The sequence below is a fragment of the Pelmatolapia mariae genome, linkage group LG7, assembly GCF_036321145.2.
Source record: "Pelmatolapia mariae isolate MD_Pm_ZW linkage group LG7, Pm_UMD_F_2, whole genome shotgun sequence".
Taxonomy (NCBI): Eukaryota; Metazoa; Chordata; class Actinopteri; order Cichliformes; family Cichlidae; genus Pelmatolapia; species Pelmatolapia mariae.
Genome location: NC_086233.1, coordinates 35,543,366 through 35,555,091, shown reverse-complemented (window position 1 = coordinate 35,555,091; position 11,726 = coordinate 35,543,366). Strand labels below are relative to the sequence as shown.

At 39.9% G+C, this 11,726-nt stretch overlaps 1 protein-coding gene across 2 annotated transcripts; it reads left to right on the top strand.

Moving 5' to 3' along the window:
* The first annotated feature begins 4,156 nt into the window (after positions 1-4,156).
* LOC134631020 (uncharacterized) lies at positions 4,157-11,262 on the top strand. Of its 2 annotated transcripts, XM_063478912.1 has the most exons (3): positions 4,157-4,267; positions 6,007-6,443; positions 6,599-11,262. In XM_063478912.1, exons 2-3 carry the CDS (start codon positions 6,124-6,126, stop codon positions 7,068-7,070), a joined length of 792 nt encoding a protein of 263 aa, XP_063334982.1. In that variant the 5' UTR covers positions 4,157-4,267; positions 6,007-6,123; the 3' UTR covers positions 7,071-11,262. The 2 variants fall into 2 exon arrangements, with proteins under 2 accessions (XP_063334982.1, XP_063334983.1); XM_063478913.1 differs by lacking the exon at positions 6,007-6,443 and having other exon boundaries at positions 4,160-4,267.
* The last annotated feature ends 464 nt before the right edge of the window (positions 11,263-11,726 follow it).

The window sequence follows — 11,726 nt, the reverse complement described above, 5'->3', positions numbered from 1 at the left end:
ACTATTAGTAGCTTTTCTGTGGGTAGAGTGTGGAAACTGAAAATTGAAGCTGAATAAAAACTGTATTCTTTCTAATGGCCAACAGGAGGTGACTCATAAAAAAAAAAACCACACAAAAAACCTATCCTTGATTTATGATCTCATTAACCACTTTTCTGATGAATTTATGGTCCCAATTGCGCGGCAGATTGACAACCTGTCCTCTTGCCCTGTGACAGCTGGGTTTGGAAGAGGCTGGATGGGCAGTAAACCATGTTGTTTGTCAAGGTGGGCCTAACTTGTGTGAGTGTGCAGTTTCCCTCGGTTTCTAATAGTCCACCGCTCTTTCCACCAAAGTGATGACGGACAAAATGCTGAGCTCACAGATCACTAACCAGCGGCTGATGTCACAGTGGCTACATCCCTCTTTTATATAAACCGCCACTAAGTCTGATGTTATTAGCCATTTCTGGGTCCAAACTCTTCTTCTGTTCCCAGACTCAAGCAAACACTGTGCATCGATGTGTCATGTACTATGTGAAGTGTGCAGGAATGGAGGACCCAAAATGCAGACTTATAGGCAGAACTTAACTCAAAAGACAGTTTTATTGCTGGATGTATAAATATAGAAACTAAACTAACAGACAGAACACACAGTCGGATAATGAGGGAGATTGTGATTCTGGACAGAGGGAGACACAGAAACTAAACACGAGAGGGAATCAGGACAAAGAGGAAACACCTGGGGAACACGGCTGGCAAGAATCTAGCAGAAAAGACAGGGGGACTGAACACAACACACACCGGACAGGAGACTATCAAAGTAAAGCAGGAAGTAGGGGGAACACACCGAACACACGCAAGACTAAGGCAAACAGGACACAAAAGGGAACAAACCTAATAACCAGGAACCTAAGAACTAGAAATACAAACAAAGAAAGAGGCTTGAGAGCATTAAACTATACCGAACAAAGACAAAGAAACAGATCATTAAAACAATAAACAAAATCCAAAAAACCATAATCCAAAACACTCAGTCAATGACCCAGAAACCCTAACACACTGAGAGTTTAAAACGGTCAGATTCTTTCTTCTTCAATAAAATCTTCAGTGTGACTGCTCTCCCAGGTGTTACAGCAAAATTTAACATCCAGGCATCCATGAAATACGGGATTCACAAAGTTTAATGGAGTTAGAAGTTAGTTCACTAGTTTCCATTTAAAGATGATACACTGTGTTCTAACTGAGGGATTTCTAAAAAAAAAAAAAAAAAAAAAAGCTAAAGGCAAAGCTCTACTGTCACTTTGGACATAAATGAAGAAGGAAATCTAAACAGAAGCAATGTTTGTAGAGTTACTGAAGTTGGTTTACCTGGCATATAACCATGTGTTACTTGGTGGGTAGCTACACAGCTATGGTTACAATAATATAAAAACATTAGCATAGTGAAACAGGAGGATGAACTCCTCAGTAAAAGTTAATGTGAGATGGGCAGAGACAAATGCAATCACTTTGCAGGAAAAAGATGCTATAAACAAACCACACTTCAGTCAGGGGAACACCTGCTATGGAAAACTTAACTATTGATATGTATGATTCTTTTCTGACACGTTCAAATATTTGGTGTCTGTCAAACCTGTTAGCCCAAGGGCTGTAGTTACACCGTAAGGTTTAAAAAACTAAGAAAAAGGCAGAGAGACTGACAATGGCTTTTTTTATTATTATTAAATAGAACAAGATATTAAACGTCACAGCACATTAAAAAGTGTTGGGTCTGTTCCCACAAACCCCGCTAGTTCTAGAGACTTATTCATCATGAAAGAAAACAAGGCAACAGCGTTCGATCGATTACTTGCGCAAGGGAGGCCTTTGGTCAAGAACCAGCTCTTGGAGCTCACGCTCCTAACCTGTCTCCAGCCCAAAGTCCGTCAAAGAGCAGCTTCCCTCGCAGCTATTTATTGAGAGACAGTTCACACAAAACACAGCAAAGCAACGCCCCCCGCATTGTATGTATATGTGTGAACTTCTATATGTAAGTAGGAGTGTGTGTGTGTGTGTGTGTGTGTGTGTGTGTGTGTGTGTGTGTGTGTGTGTGTGTGTGTGTGTGTGTGTGTGTTGCTGATCAAAGGGTCATAAACTCAGGAAGCTTAGATCAAAAGAAGTAGATCCTCCAGATAGGATGTATCTGCAATAAAACCTTACAGCCCCCTACCCAGAACCCCGAGAATCTGGGGGGAAGGACAGTGGAATCCCTTTCATCAAAGTTGGCAAGCATAAAAATGACAAACATTTAACAATCCACTCTAACAAAAAGTCAACAGCCTTAATGCACGCAATAGATGCAGGGTTTATACATCATTACAACAAGCGGATACAAAGATGGTGAGGATGGAGTAATAGAAACTGAAAGTAAGGTAAGAGGGAGCTGTGTTTCAGACCAGTATTAACTGGATAAAAAGAGCATAAAAATTTTGTTACATGAAAATGTAATAAAAGCTGCCTACTTATTAGTGCTCGGTACTACAGTCTGAAGGAAAATCGCCCACATTTTGCTGCACAAGTAGCTATTTCCTAAGGGGAAAAAATGTATTTTCTTAGGAAGTAGAGCCTAGACAGCCCCTTCTGAAACTGACTTCCAGTTCAGCTTGCTGTCAAAGTGGTGCCCCATGTAACTGTCGTCTTGCTTCTAAATTTGACCGCCATCCCACCAGATGGCGTTCAAATATGGAACCAGATAATTTCTTCCCACAAAAACATCCAGTAGTACTCTGCACTCCTCCTCCTGCCTATCATTAATTCATCCAGCAACTGGATCAGGTTTTTCAGTAGGTGGTGTGACCTGGAGTTGTAATGAAAGAATGAGATGTACAAGAACAGGAATGGAGGCCGCAAAGACGCCTGTGGAGCACATCATCAAATTAAACAGACATCTATATTAGGGAGGCTGTAGCTCAGGAGGTAGAGCAGGTCATCAACTAATCGGAAGGTTGCTGGCTTGATTCCTGGCTTCTCCATTCTGCATGCAAAGAAATGGGCAAGAGAGTAACCCCAAGTTGCTCCCTGCTATGTAAGAGTCAGTCTATTTGCCATTTACTGTCCAGTCTCACATACCAAAGCCTAATAGTTTTTCCTTATACTTAGTTTAGTTTTACTCTTTGAGCTTTGTGTTTCCTTGGATTTTGCATTCCTGACAATAGAGGCTACTTTCATTAAAGAGACATTAAGAATAACCAAACTAAATGTAGACGTCAGAATGAAGACACATTTTTCTGTTATCGTCTTAGTGTTTTTAAGAAACAGGACAGCTGCTGAACCCTTTTCTGGCAGGTTGCCTGGGCGGATCACCTCCTCCCTGAACTACAACTGGGCTTCTGATAAGAGATCTTTTAATATTACTCCCGACGTCAATATCAGAGGATTGCAAGGTTGCCAGGCAGGGATATTGAGCGAAAGCTAAGAGTTTCTCCCTTTCGGCTTGGCCCGGCATCAAAACTTATTAGATAGATAAATGAGAGCTGGACTTGTGCCGGAGCGGGCCTCTTTCTGTGCCTGTGTGTCATTTATTCGTCCCCCGAATAAAGGCTCCATCAGATAGCGGCTAGCCTTTCATGGCGGCCTCCATCTCTCTGCATCTGTTGACCCACCGCGGCACAGTCGGGATAATTTGGGCTGCTTTGGCGGCTCTGAAACAGCACTTTCACTTTGAAACAGCTTTTGTTAATTTTGTCCTTTCTTACTCAGATAAACCTCAGATTTAGAGGTCAGGAAGCATATATGTGGTTCTTCTACTCTATTGGGCATTTTGTTCTCTTATTTATCAAAGCAAAGAAGCCTTAAAAACCCTTTTTATAAAGCATTTCTTTGTTATATGAGGCTGTAGAGCAAAATAGGAGGCTTGCTTTTTTATCCTACATGGTTGGATGATGTGAGTGGTATTTATAGCATTGTAAGAATTAAATATTGCTTCTACTCAGTAGAGCGCCTGTCATCTGCTTTGTCTATCAGAATTAAGCTCAGGTCCTTGAAAAAAGCATTTCCTTGACTAGTTTCCTGTAACCATGGTAATAGGAAGTCCTCTCCAATCACGTTTTCGTACTGTATGTCAGGGAAGTGAACAGCTTCCTGCTGTTTTCACTGGCTTCCTCTCCACTGGTGTGAACTCAGGATTCCGCATTAGGTCCTGGAAAGCTGTGCAGCTCTTTACCACAGCTCTTGTTGTGAGCAGTTTTTTTTCTCTTTTCTGCATTTTCTAATGAATTTGCCCTCAACGCAGTCACATTTGAATGACGTAAGTTTAAACTTTCTTGTAAAAATTTAGACCAAACAGGAGTTTAGGCAGTGGGAGTTTCAAGATTTCATTTTTATTTCTTATGTTTTCAATACTTTTCAGGTGATTACTCGAGTGAACAAAACCAGTGAGATCAATTAATTTCTCTAATAATGTGATTTTAAAGCTTTATCTAAATTTATTTTCATATCACTGCTCAGTGGGACATGAGAGCTGCATGCATAAAATCAGCTGTCAGATCTGACTTTAAAAATCTTTTAAAGATTTGCTAACTTTGCCCTAAAGTAAGGTTTTAAAAGTCATACTTAAACCACCATCTTTGCTGTTGTGTGATTCTGCATTCGGGATTCTTCATTGACATGTCTCTCTCTTCTACACTCTCTGGCTATTTTGTTAGCTACGCCTTGCTAGTTTTAAGTTGGGCTCCCTTTGGTCTTCACTACTACATTAGTTCACATAGATTCAACAAGATGCTGGAAACATTCCTCAGAGATTTTTGTCCATATTGACATTATAGCATTAAACAGTTACTGCGGATTTGTTGGCTGCACATCCATGATGCAAATTTCCCGTTTTTTCACATTCCAAAGGTGCTCTCACCAGATTCAGATCTGTTGACTTTGGAGGTGACAGTGAATTGCTTGCCGCATTCAATAAACGAGTTAGGATTATTTGAGACATGATGTATTATAATGGCAGAACTGTGGTCATAAAGGGGTGGACATGGTCAGCAACAATACTCAGGTAGGCTGTTGTGTATAAACAGCACTCACTTGGTTGTAACGAGTGGTTATTTCAGTTACTGTTGCCATCGTATCAGCTCCAAGCAGTCTGGCTATTCTCCTCTGACCTCTTCTAGCATCAACAAGATATTTTCACACAGAGAAAATGCTGCTCACTGGATATTTTCTCTCTGTAAAGCCCAGAAATGATTGTGTGGGAAAATTCCAGTAGCTCAGCAGTTTCTGAAATACTCAGCCCAGCCTGTTTGGCACCAACAACCATGCCATGTTCAGTGTCACTTAAATCACCTTTCTTCCCCATTCTGATGCCCAGTTTGAACTTCAGTCGATCATCTTAACCATGTGTATTTGACTAACTGTATTAGGTTGCTGCTGTGTGATTGGCTGATCGCTGCTATTAAAGTGGTCAATGGGCATAATTTTTCCGATATAACATATTAAATATACTATATTAAACATGGTCTGTCTTAGTTTTAGACTGTTTTTTTAAACTCTTGAATCTTTAGGAATCCATAGAGATGGGATACGTTCTGGCTGTGAGCACAACACCCCCACCCACTTGTAGATGAAACCTTCTGTTTGTGAGGCTCAGCCAATCATCTGCTAATGAGATGGCAGCTTTAGGCCCCAGTAAGACAAGCATAGAGATATGTTGGCAACTGCCTGGTAACCACTGGTTGTTTAGATACCCACCACTATAAAGTCTGTGTTTGGGTTACTGTGGTAATAGTCTGGTGGGTTCACAGTAAGTGAGTGGATGTCTTTTGTCCAGCCTCTTATTTAGACACCCCCCTCTCACAAACCTAATGGATTCTTTCCAGTGATAAGGCAGTGTTATAAGTGTGGAAAAAAAACTGTAGAGGGAATATTCTGCCATTGTCTGCATTTAGAGTGAAAACAGTGAAAACATCTTAGAATAACAGTGAACTACATAAAAGATAACAAAAGCATATCAGACAGAACAGGCATACAGAGAAAGTTTATTTTATATTTCAGAGAGACTAAAAGGCACTTCCTGGGGAGTCACGAACACACTTGCGAGAAAGAAATGGAGAACTGATTTACATCAAGCTGCACTCCATTACTCCTCCTCACTGGATCAAACTGGCAGCGATGCAGCTTGGTCATCCAGTCACCATCAGCACTTCTCTCCAAATCCCTCCCCAACCTCAGAGTCTGATATTCAAGAGCCCACACCCATTCCTGCTAGACTCCATCCAGCCCGTGTTGGTCAGGGCTATCATCAATCCAAAACGGGGGATGGAGGAACCTCTCCAGCCGCAGACTCCACAAAGCCCCAGTAACTGCAGCTCATCGGGACCTGGTGGGAAATCCTGCTGGAGTTTAGACCTGAGGGTGGCTATTCTTCTGCTTACTCTGGCAGGAGCAGTAATCCTCCTGCTGCTGTACAGACTGTTACAGCTAAGACACAGGTGTGTACATGTGTAATAACATGTAGCCAAAAGGTAAATTGATGTCAGGCTTGTTTGGTAAGTCATCTGTGTGCGTCTTGACCCAACTCAGTTTGGCCTCAGAAATGGGATCCGGGTTTTACCACTACATTTACTTGGTGTTATGTTTTCTTCAGGCTGAGGATGGCCAGAGCGAGGCATGCTTTGGAGTACACCAGCTTCTACCACAGTGGCACCTACACACTCAAACACCCCACACCTTGTCAGGAGCTGCCAGAGAAGAACGGGGCAGTACCTGAAGACACTGCACCACTCCAAACCATAACCTCAGTGACACCTGCTGTCATCACCCCAGTGCCACCTCCATCGCTGCCCTCACCGGTACCCCCTCCACTGCCACTCCCCCCACCTCCTGTCCTACCACGTCCACCTCTTCACCCTCCAGTTTCTCTCCCTCCGACACCCCCTGTCCTGTCACTCCCTCTTCCCGTGCCTGTCATCCACACCACCCCGCCCAGCCCTCACCTGTCATGGGGTGCCTGCTCAGATGCCGATGTTTATTCTCGGATTGGGACTTTCAGGTCATCCAGGCTTTCCAACCTCTCCAACCAGTCGACGGTCATCCTGTTTGAACACTCATCTGTTTGAACTCTCACAGAATGTGTGTGATCTCCTCAAGGAGTCTGTGACTGTGACAGGGATTACAAGATGTTTCCTGTACTCTATGTTTGTGTGTGTAATATACAGCAAAATATAAGAAGTTAACGTTTCAAAACTTTAAAACATGAAGTTTGCACTTTGTCAGCCACTGAAAGGCTTTATTGACAAAAAAAGAAAAAAAGGCAGATGCAATAAAATTGCAATTTAAATGAAAACACCTCTATTATAACCATGTTTTTTTTTTAAACTGGATTGTGAGGTCAGGAGGACAGATGAAACCCTCCACTTGTCCAAGAAGCAGGACTAAAAAACTACCAATAGCAGATGAACAGTATGTAAAACAGGGCTTATGAATACATTGACTTTTTGGTGGAGGATTTCAAGAGCGAGTTACAACAGTGAACATCTACAGTCATCTGTTAAACATGGCAGAAGGTTGCATTTCAGTCAGTGGTGTCAGAGAACGTGTTAAAGTTGATGTGAATGCAAAGAAAGCACAGCCAGATCCACCAATCAGTACCATTTGGAAACATCTGATTGACAACAGCTTCATTTCTCAGCATGACAGGGATCCCATGAAAAGAAAAAAATTAAGAATTTGAAAATTCATCGATTATAATGATTGTATTTTAGAGTTTAAAATAGTTTGATCAAAGACCTTTCAATCCTGGTGGATTAACCATTACAGAAACATAAAAAAAATAAATAAATTACCTATGCTGTTAATTTAGGGCAGATATGGCATAACCCTTGCATTTTGTGGTGGCCTCATAAGTTTGTTAAGCACTGTATAACGAGTCCATCACCAGGTAGTTAGTAACACATTTCTGTGTTTTCGTTGTGTGACCACATTCAGGTGTGAATAAGAAATTCTGCATTACATACTTCATCGTGCAGATTGAGAAAATACACACCTCGTTATTTGTCTTAAAATATTGTAATGTAAAAAATAATAATAATAATGACATTTTTAAATATTAAAAAAATAACCATGATCCCTAGTCACTTTAGCTCTCTAGTGATCACCTAATGATTAACTCACTATTACTTTCTGGCTCTTTCTGTGGCTCCTTAATGAGCATCATAACTTACAAAATGATCATTTTGTTTTCTTTAAAACTCGACGACAGCGTTTAGGAAAATGTTCACTACCATCATAAATCAAGAGACCTGTAGGTTCATTTTCTCATATTCTCCTGTACATTCTGATGTTTAATGGCCTCCTGAGTTAGAAATATGGGATTAATGTCAATACCATCCTTCCAGCCCTCTCACCTGGATGCTGTTAGTCTCCTAAAATGAGACTGTTATCTCTTAGTGGCCAATACTGCTGCATCCTTCCATGAAAAATGGGGATTCAAGTAAACAGTGCATGTATCATCAAATTTTAAGAGCAACTTTAACTAATGATAGAAGTCATGTATATGTATAACCATGTATAATTTCTGCTGCATGAAGTAGTTCTGAAGTTTGAAGGATTCTTAAAGTGGATATGCAACATTTCAAAATGAAAAACTTTGATTAATATTCAACACATCCAGAACACAAACACATTCATATTCATCCTTGCCTGACATTTCCTCATTTTATTTAATTGCCTCTGCTGTATATTGTTACAAATGTCTTTCCTCCTCAGCTTACAACCACTTACAAGACATTGCAGAAGAGCATGCACAGATTGAATTAACTGGCTTTTAGAATGGAGACCGTGACCCCACGAGCAGACTTGGATGCAGAAATGACTAAAGATACAGCTCACACAAGGTCTCGGTTTTCACCCCAGCAGGCAGAGAGCAACAAACAACCATCAACTAAAACAGCTTCCCTTTACAAACTAATGTTGAATTATAAATGAGAGGTTGGTTGGGAAAAACATATTGAAATATTGAAGAAAAATTCACCTTGTTAATGTGGCCATTAAGATCACCATAGAAACAAGATGTTAGATGTCAGATGTTACCCTTGTGCCAATGGGGCTTTTTAATCTGTGCTAAGTTCATCCACTGGGGAAGAGCACTAATAAATTAGTTAACAGTTGAGCGATTGCATTGTTAAACATACGGTTTAATAATCATGTTTGAATTTGTTACAGTTAAAGGCTTATATTACTAAATGAAGCAAAAGCCTATGATACAGTAAGCGAGAGACAGAGAGAGAGAGAGAGAGAGAGAAAGAGAGAGAGGGGGGGGAAACACTTGGATGCAAAGAATGGTGTGAAACAGGGAGGGACGCTGCCATGAAAACCCAGCTCAGGAAATACCTCCCAACTGAGGAAACAATGAGCTCTGCTACTGCAACAACTCAGTAAAAATGGTTAAGATAAACAGGTTAGGAGTGCTATGTTTCCAATCTGGCAGTAGTTTATTTATTACAAACCACTTGAGTTTTGCATTGTGGAGGGCACCCTGAAGTAATTAAGTGCATGTTGTTATTCATGCAAAGTAAGAAGATATGTCAAAAGTTGTCAGTATTCCAGTTATCGGCATAAAAACTAGACTGAAAATGAGTGAAAAAGCAACCAGTGCCCCCAAAAAGCTTTGAAAGATCATGAAAAAGCCAAGAGACAGACATAATTGTTCTTTTCAAACTGCTCAGTCTAGCTGTAACTTAGCTGCACAAATCTAGTGATAGTTCAAATCTCAGCGCAGGGAAATTTGATTAATGAGGCAAACTGACCTCTACAGGCAATATTTGATGCTGGTGTGTTTTGTTGCTTACAGTGAATTTCCTGTTTGGCCAGATAAAGCTTTCTGCTTAGCCAGCATTAGCTTAAGTAATAAAGTGGACAACTTGGCATTCGTTGTAGCAGCTAGCTGGCTAACATTATCTCTAGAAAAATGCTGTCTCTAGCCACAACAATCTTCATTGTCCTTAGTTAGTGATCAATGGACTCCATAAGCTATCATAAACTACTGCTGCTCAATGATGAAAATGCAAACAGATGTGATTTTCTTTAAAAAAAACAGAAAAGAAAAAAGTAGGGAACAAATAAAAAACAAGCAAGCAAACAAAAATAGCTAAGAGGCTGTTAGAGGAAACTGTATGTCAGTGTGATACAAGCCAATTTAAATGCTCCCATTTTCATATTAACATTCACATCAGAGTTATTAGTAGTGAAATACTGAAGTACTCCTATTCGTTAAGTTAATCACTGAATAGCATATTACTTGTGCTACAAACCACTGGATTAAAAACATATAAACTATTAGGAGGTAGATGAGGGGAGCACCTTCTGTCTGAGGAACGAAACAGCTTGTTTAGGAATAGATCAATTTTAATTACATGTACACCGATCAGCTCAGCAGCCACAACTGATCCCTAGAAGGTCAGCTGAATTGATTATCTCTACACTGGATTTAAGGGAACCTTATGAGATTAGGTAAGATCACAATCTTATTTCCTGCAAGAATTTCTTTCCCAAAAGGTAACATGGGTAGCACAAGTGCATGTTCTTCTGCAAGGTGGCATATTTTGTAGAAATATGTGACTATATAGCTAATGAATGTTGTCTCTTGGTGTGTGTTTTTTTTGACAAGAAATGTTTAGATAGAATGAAAGATAGATAGTTAATGAATATAATTCATATAGACTGTCATGGGCCTTTGACCCAACATTTTGAGTTTTGGAATGTTTTGAGTTTTCTGTGAGCTCATGAGCTCTATATCTAATTCTTTCAACATTACAGTGTCTCCCTTTGGTTCCAGTCTGCGTTCCTCATTAGGTTATGCAGTCTTTAGTTATAATCTTTTGTGATCCCTTTCTGTTCTCCCAGTCAGTCATGTCTCCATGTTTGTTCATCCCCTGTCACTGTGTCACGTTCACGTGTTTCAGTCGTGGGTTCAGTCTTTGTTACTTCCTGTTTTATTTTAATAGTCTCTTGTCCCGTGTGCATTATGTTCAGTCCTGCGTCCTCTTGTCTCGTTAGTCAGATTCCATCCAGCTGTGTTTCCTATCGTCCTGATTACCTGGCGTGTATACACTGTCTGAGTGTCCACTTTGGTCTTTGTTGTGTTGTTGTGTAATCCCTCGCACAATGTTTTTTCATTGTTTTTTGTCTTATTTTTGTACTTTTAGTTAATATAACCACCTTTTAGTTTAGCCCTTGTGTTTCTTATCAACTTTTTGTGCCAAAATCTAACATAAAACAACAAAAAAAACCAACATTAAAAATGTGAAATCAGTGTCGTGTATGATTTAAACTTAGATCTCTGATATATGTGGTAAAGAGTCATCAACCTATCCAATCTCCCAATGTCCACTTTTCTTTGCATTTTAAAAGTGGAAAATAGTTATTCTGTGAACATGAATGCGAATCATTACATATTAGATTAAATATATTTAGGCAAAAAAGGTTTTGACTATTTGAGTTATGAAGTAATGTTATTATGGCATGTTCTCATCAGAGGTGATGTGAGCTGTAAGGGAACTAAAAACACGTGTGAAAAACAATTACCTAATTACTGTCACTGGCATCATTAGCCACATCTATTGTATTCTATTGTCTATGTATCCTGTTCATGGGGTCTGTAGGTTTTCACTCTTTTAAATAAAAAAAGAGAAAAATATTCAATATACTTCAGATATTATTTATGATAATTATTATCTATAACAGTGAGTAAAAGTGTTCTAAATCTTGCTTGGCTG

Coding starts and splice junctions, on each gene's coding strand:
- LOC134631020 (XM_063478912.1), top strand. CDS start 6,124: ATGCAGCTTGGTCATCCAGTCACCATCAGCACTTCTCTCCAAATCCCT. Junction 6,444..6,598: donor CTGTTACAGCTAAGACACAG/GTGTGTACATGT, acceptor TGTTTTCTTCAG/GCTGAGGATGGCCAGAGCGA.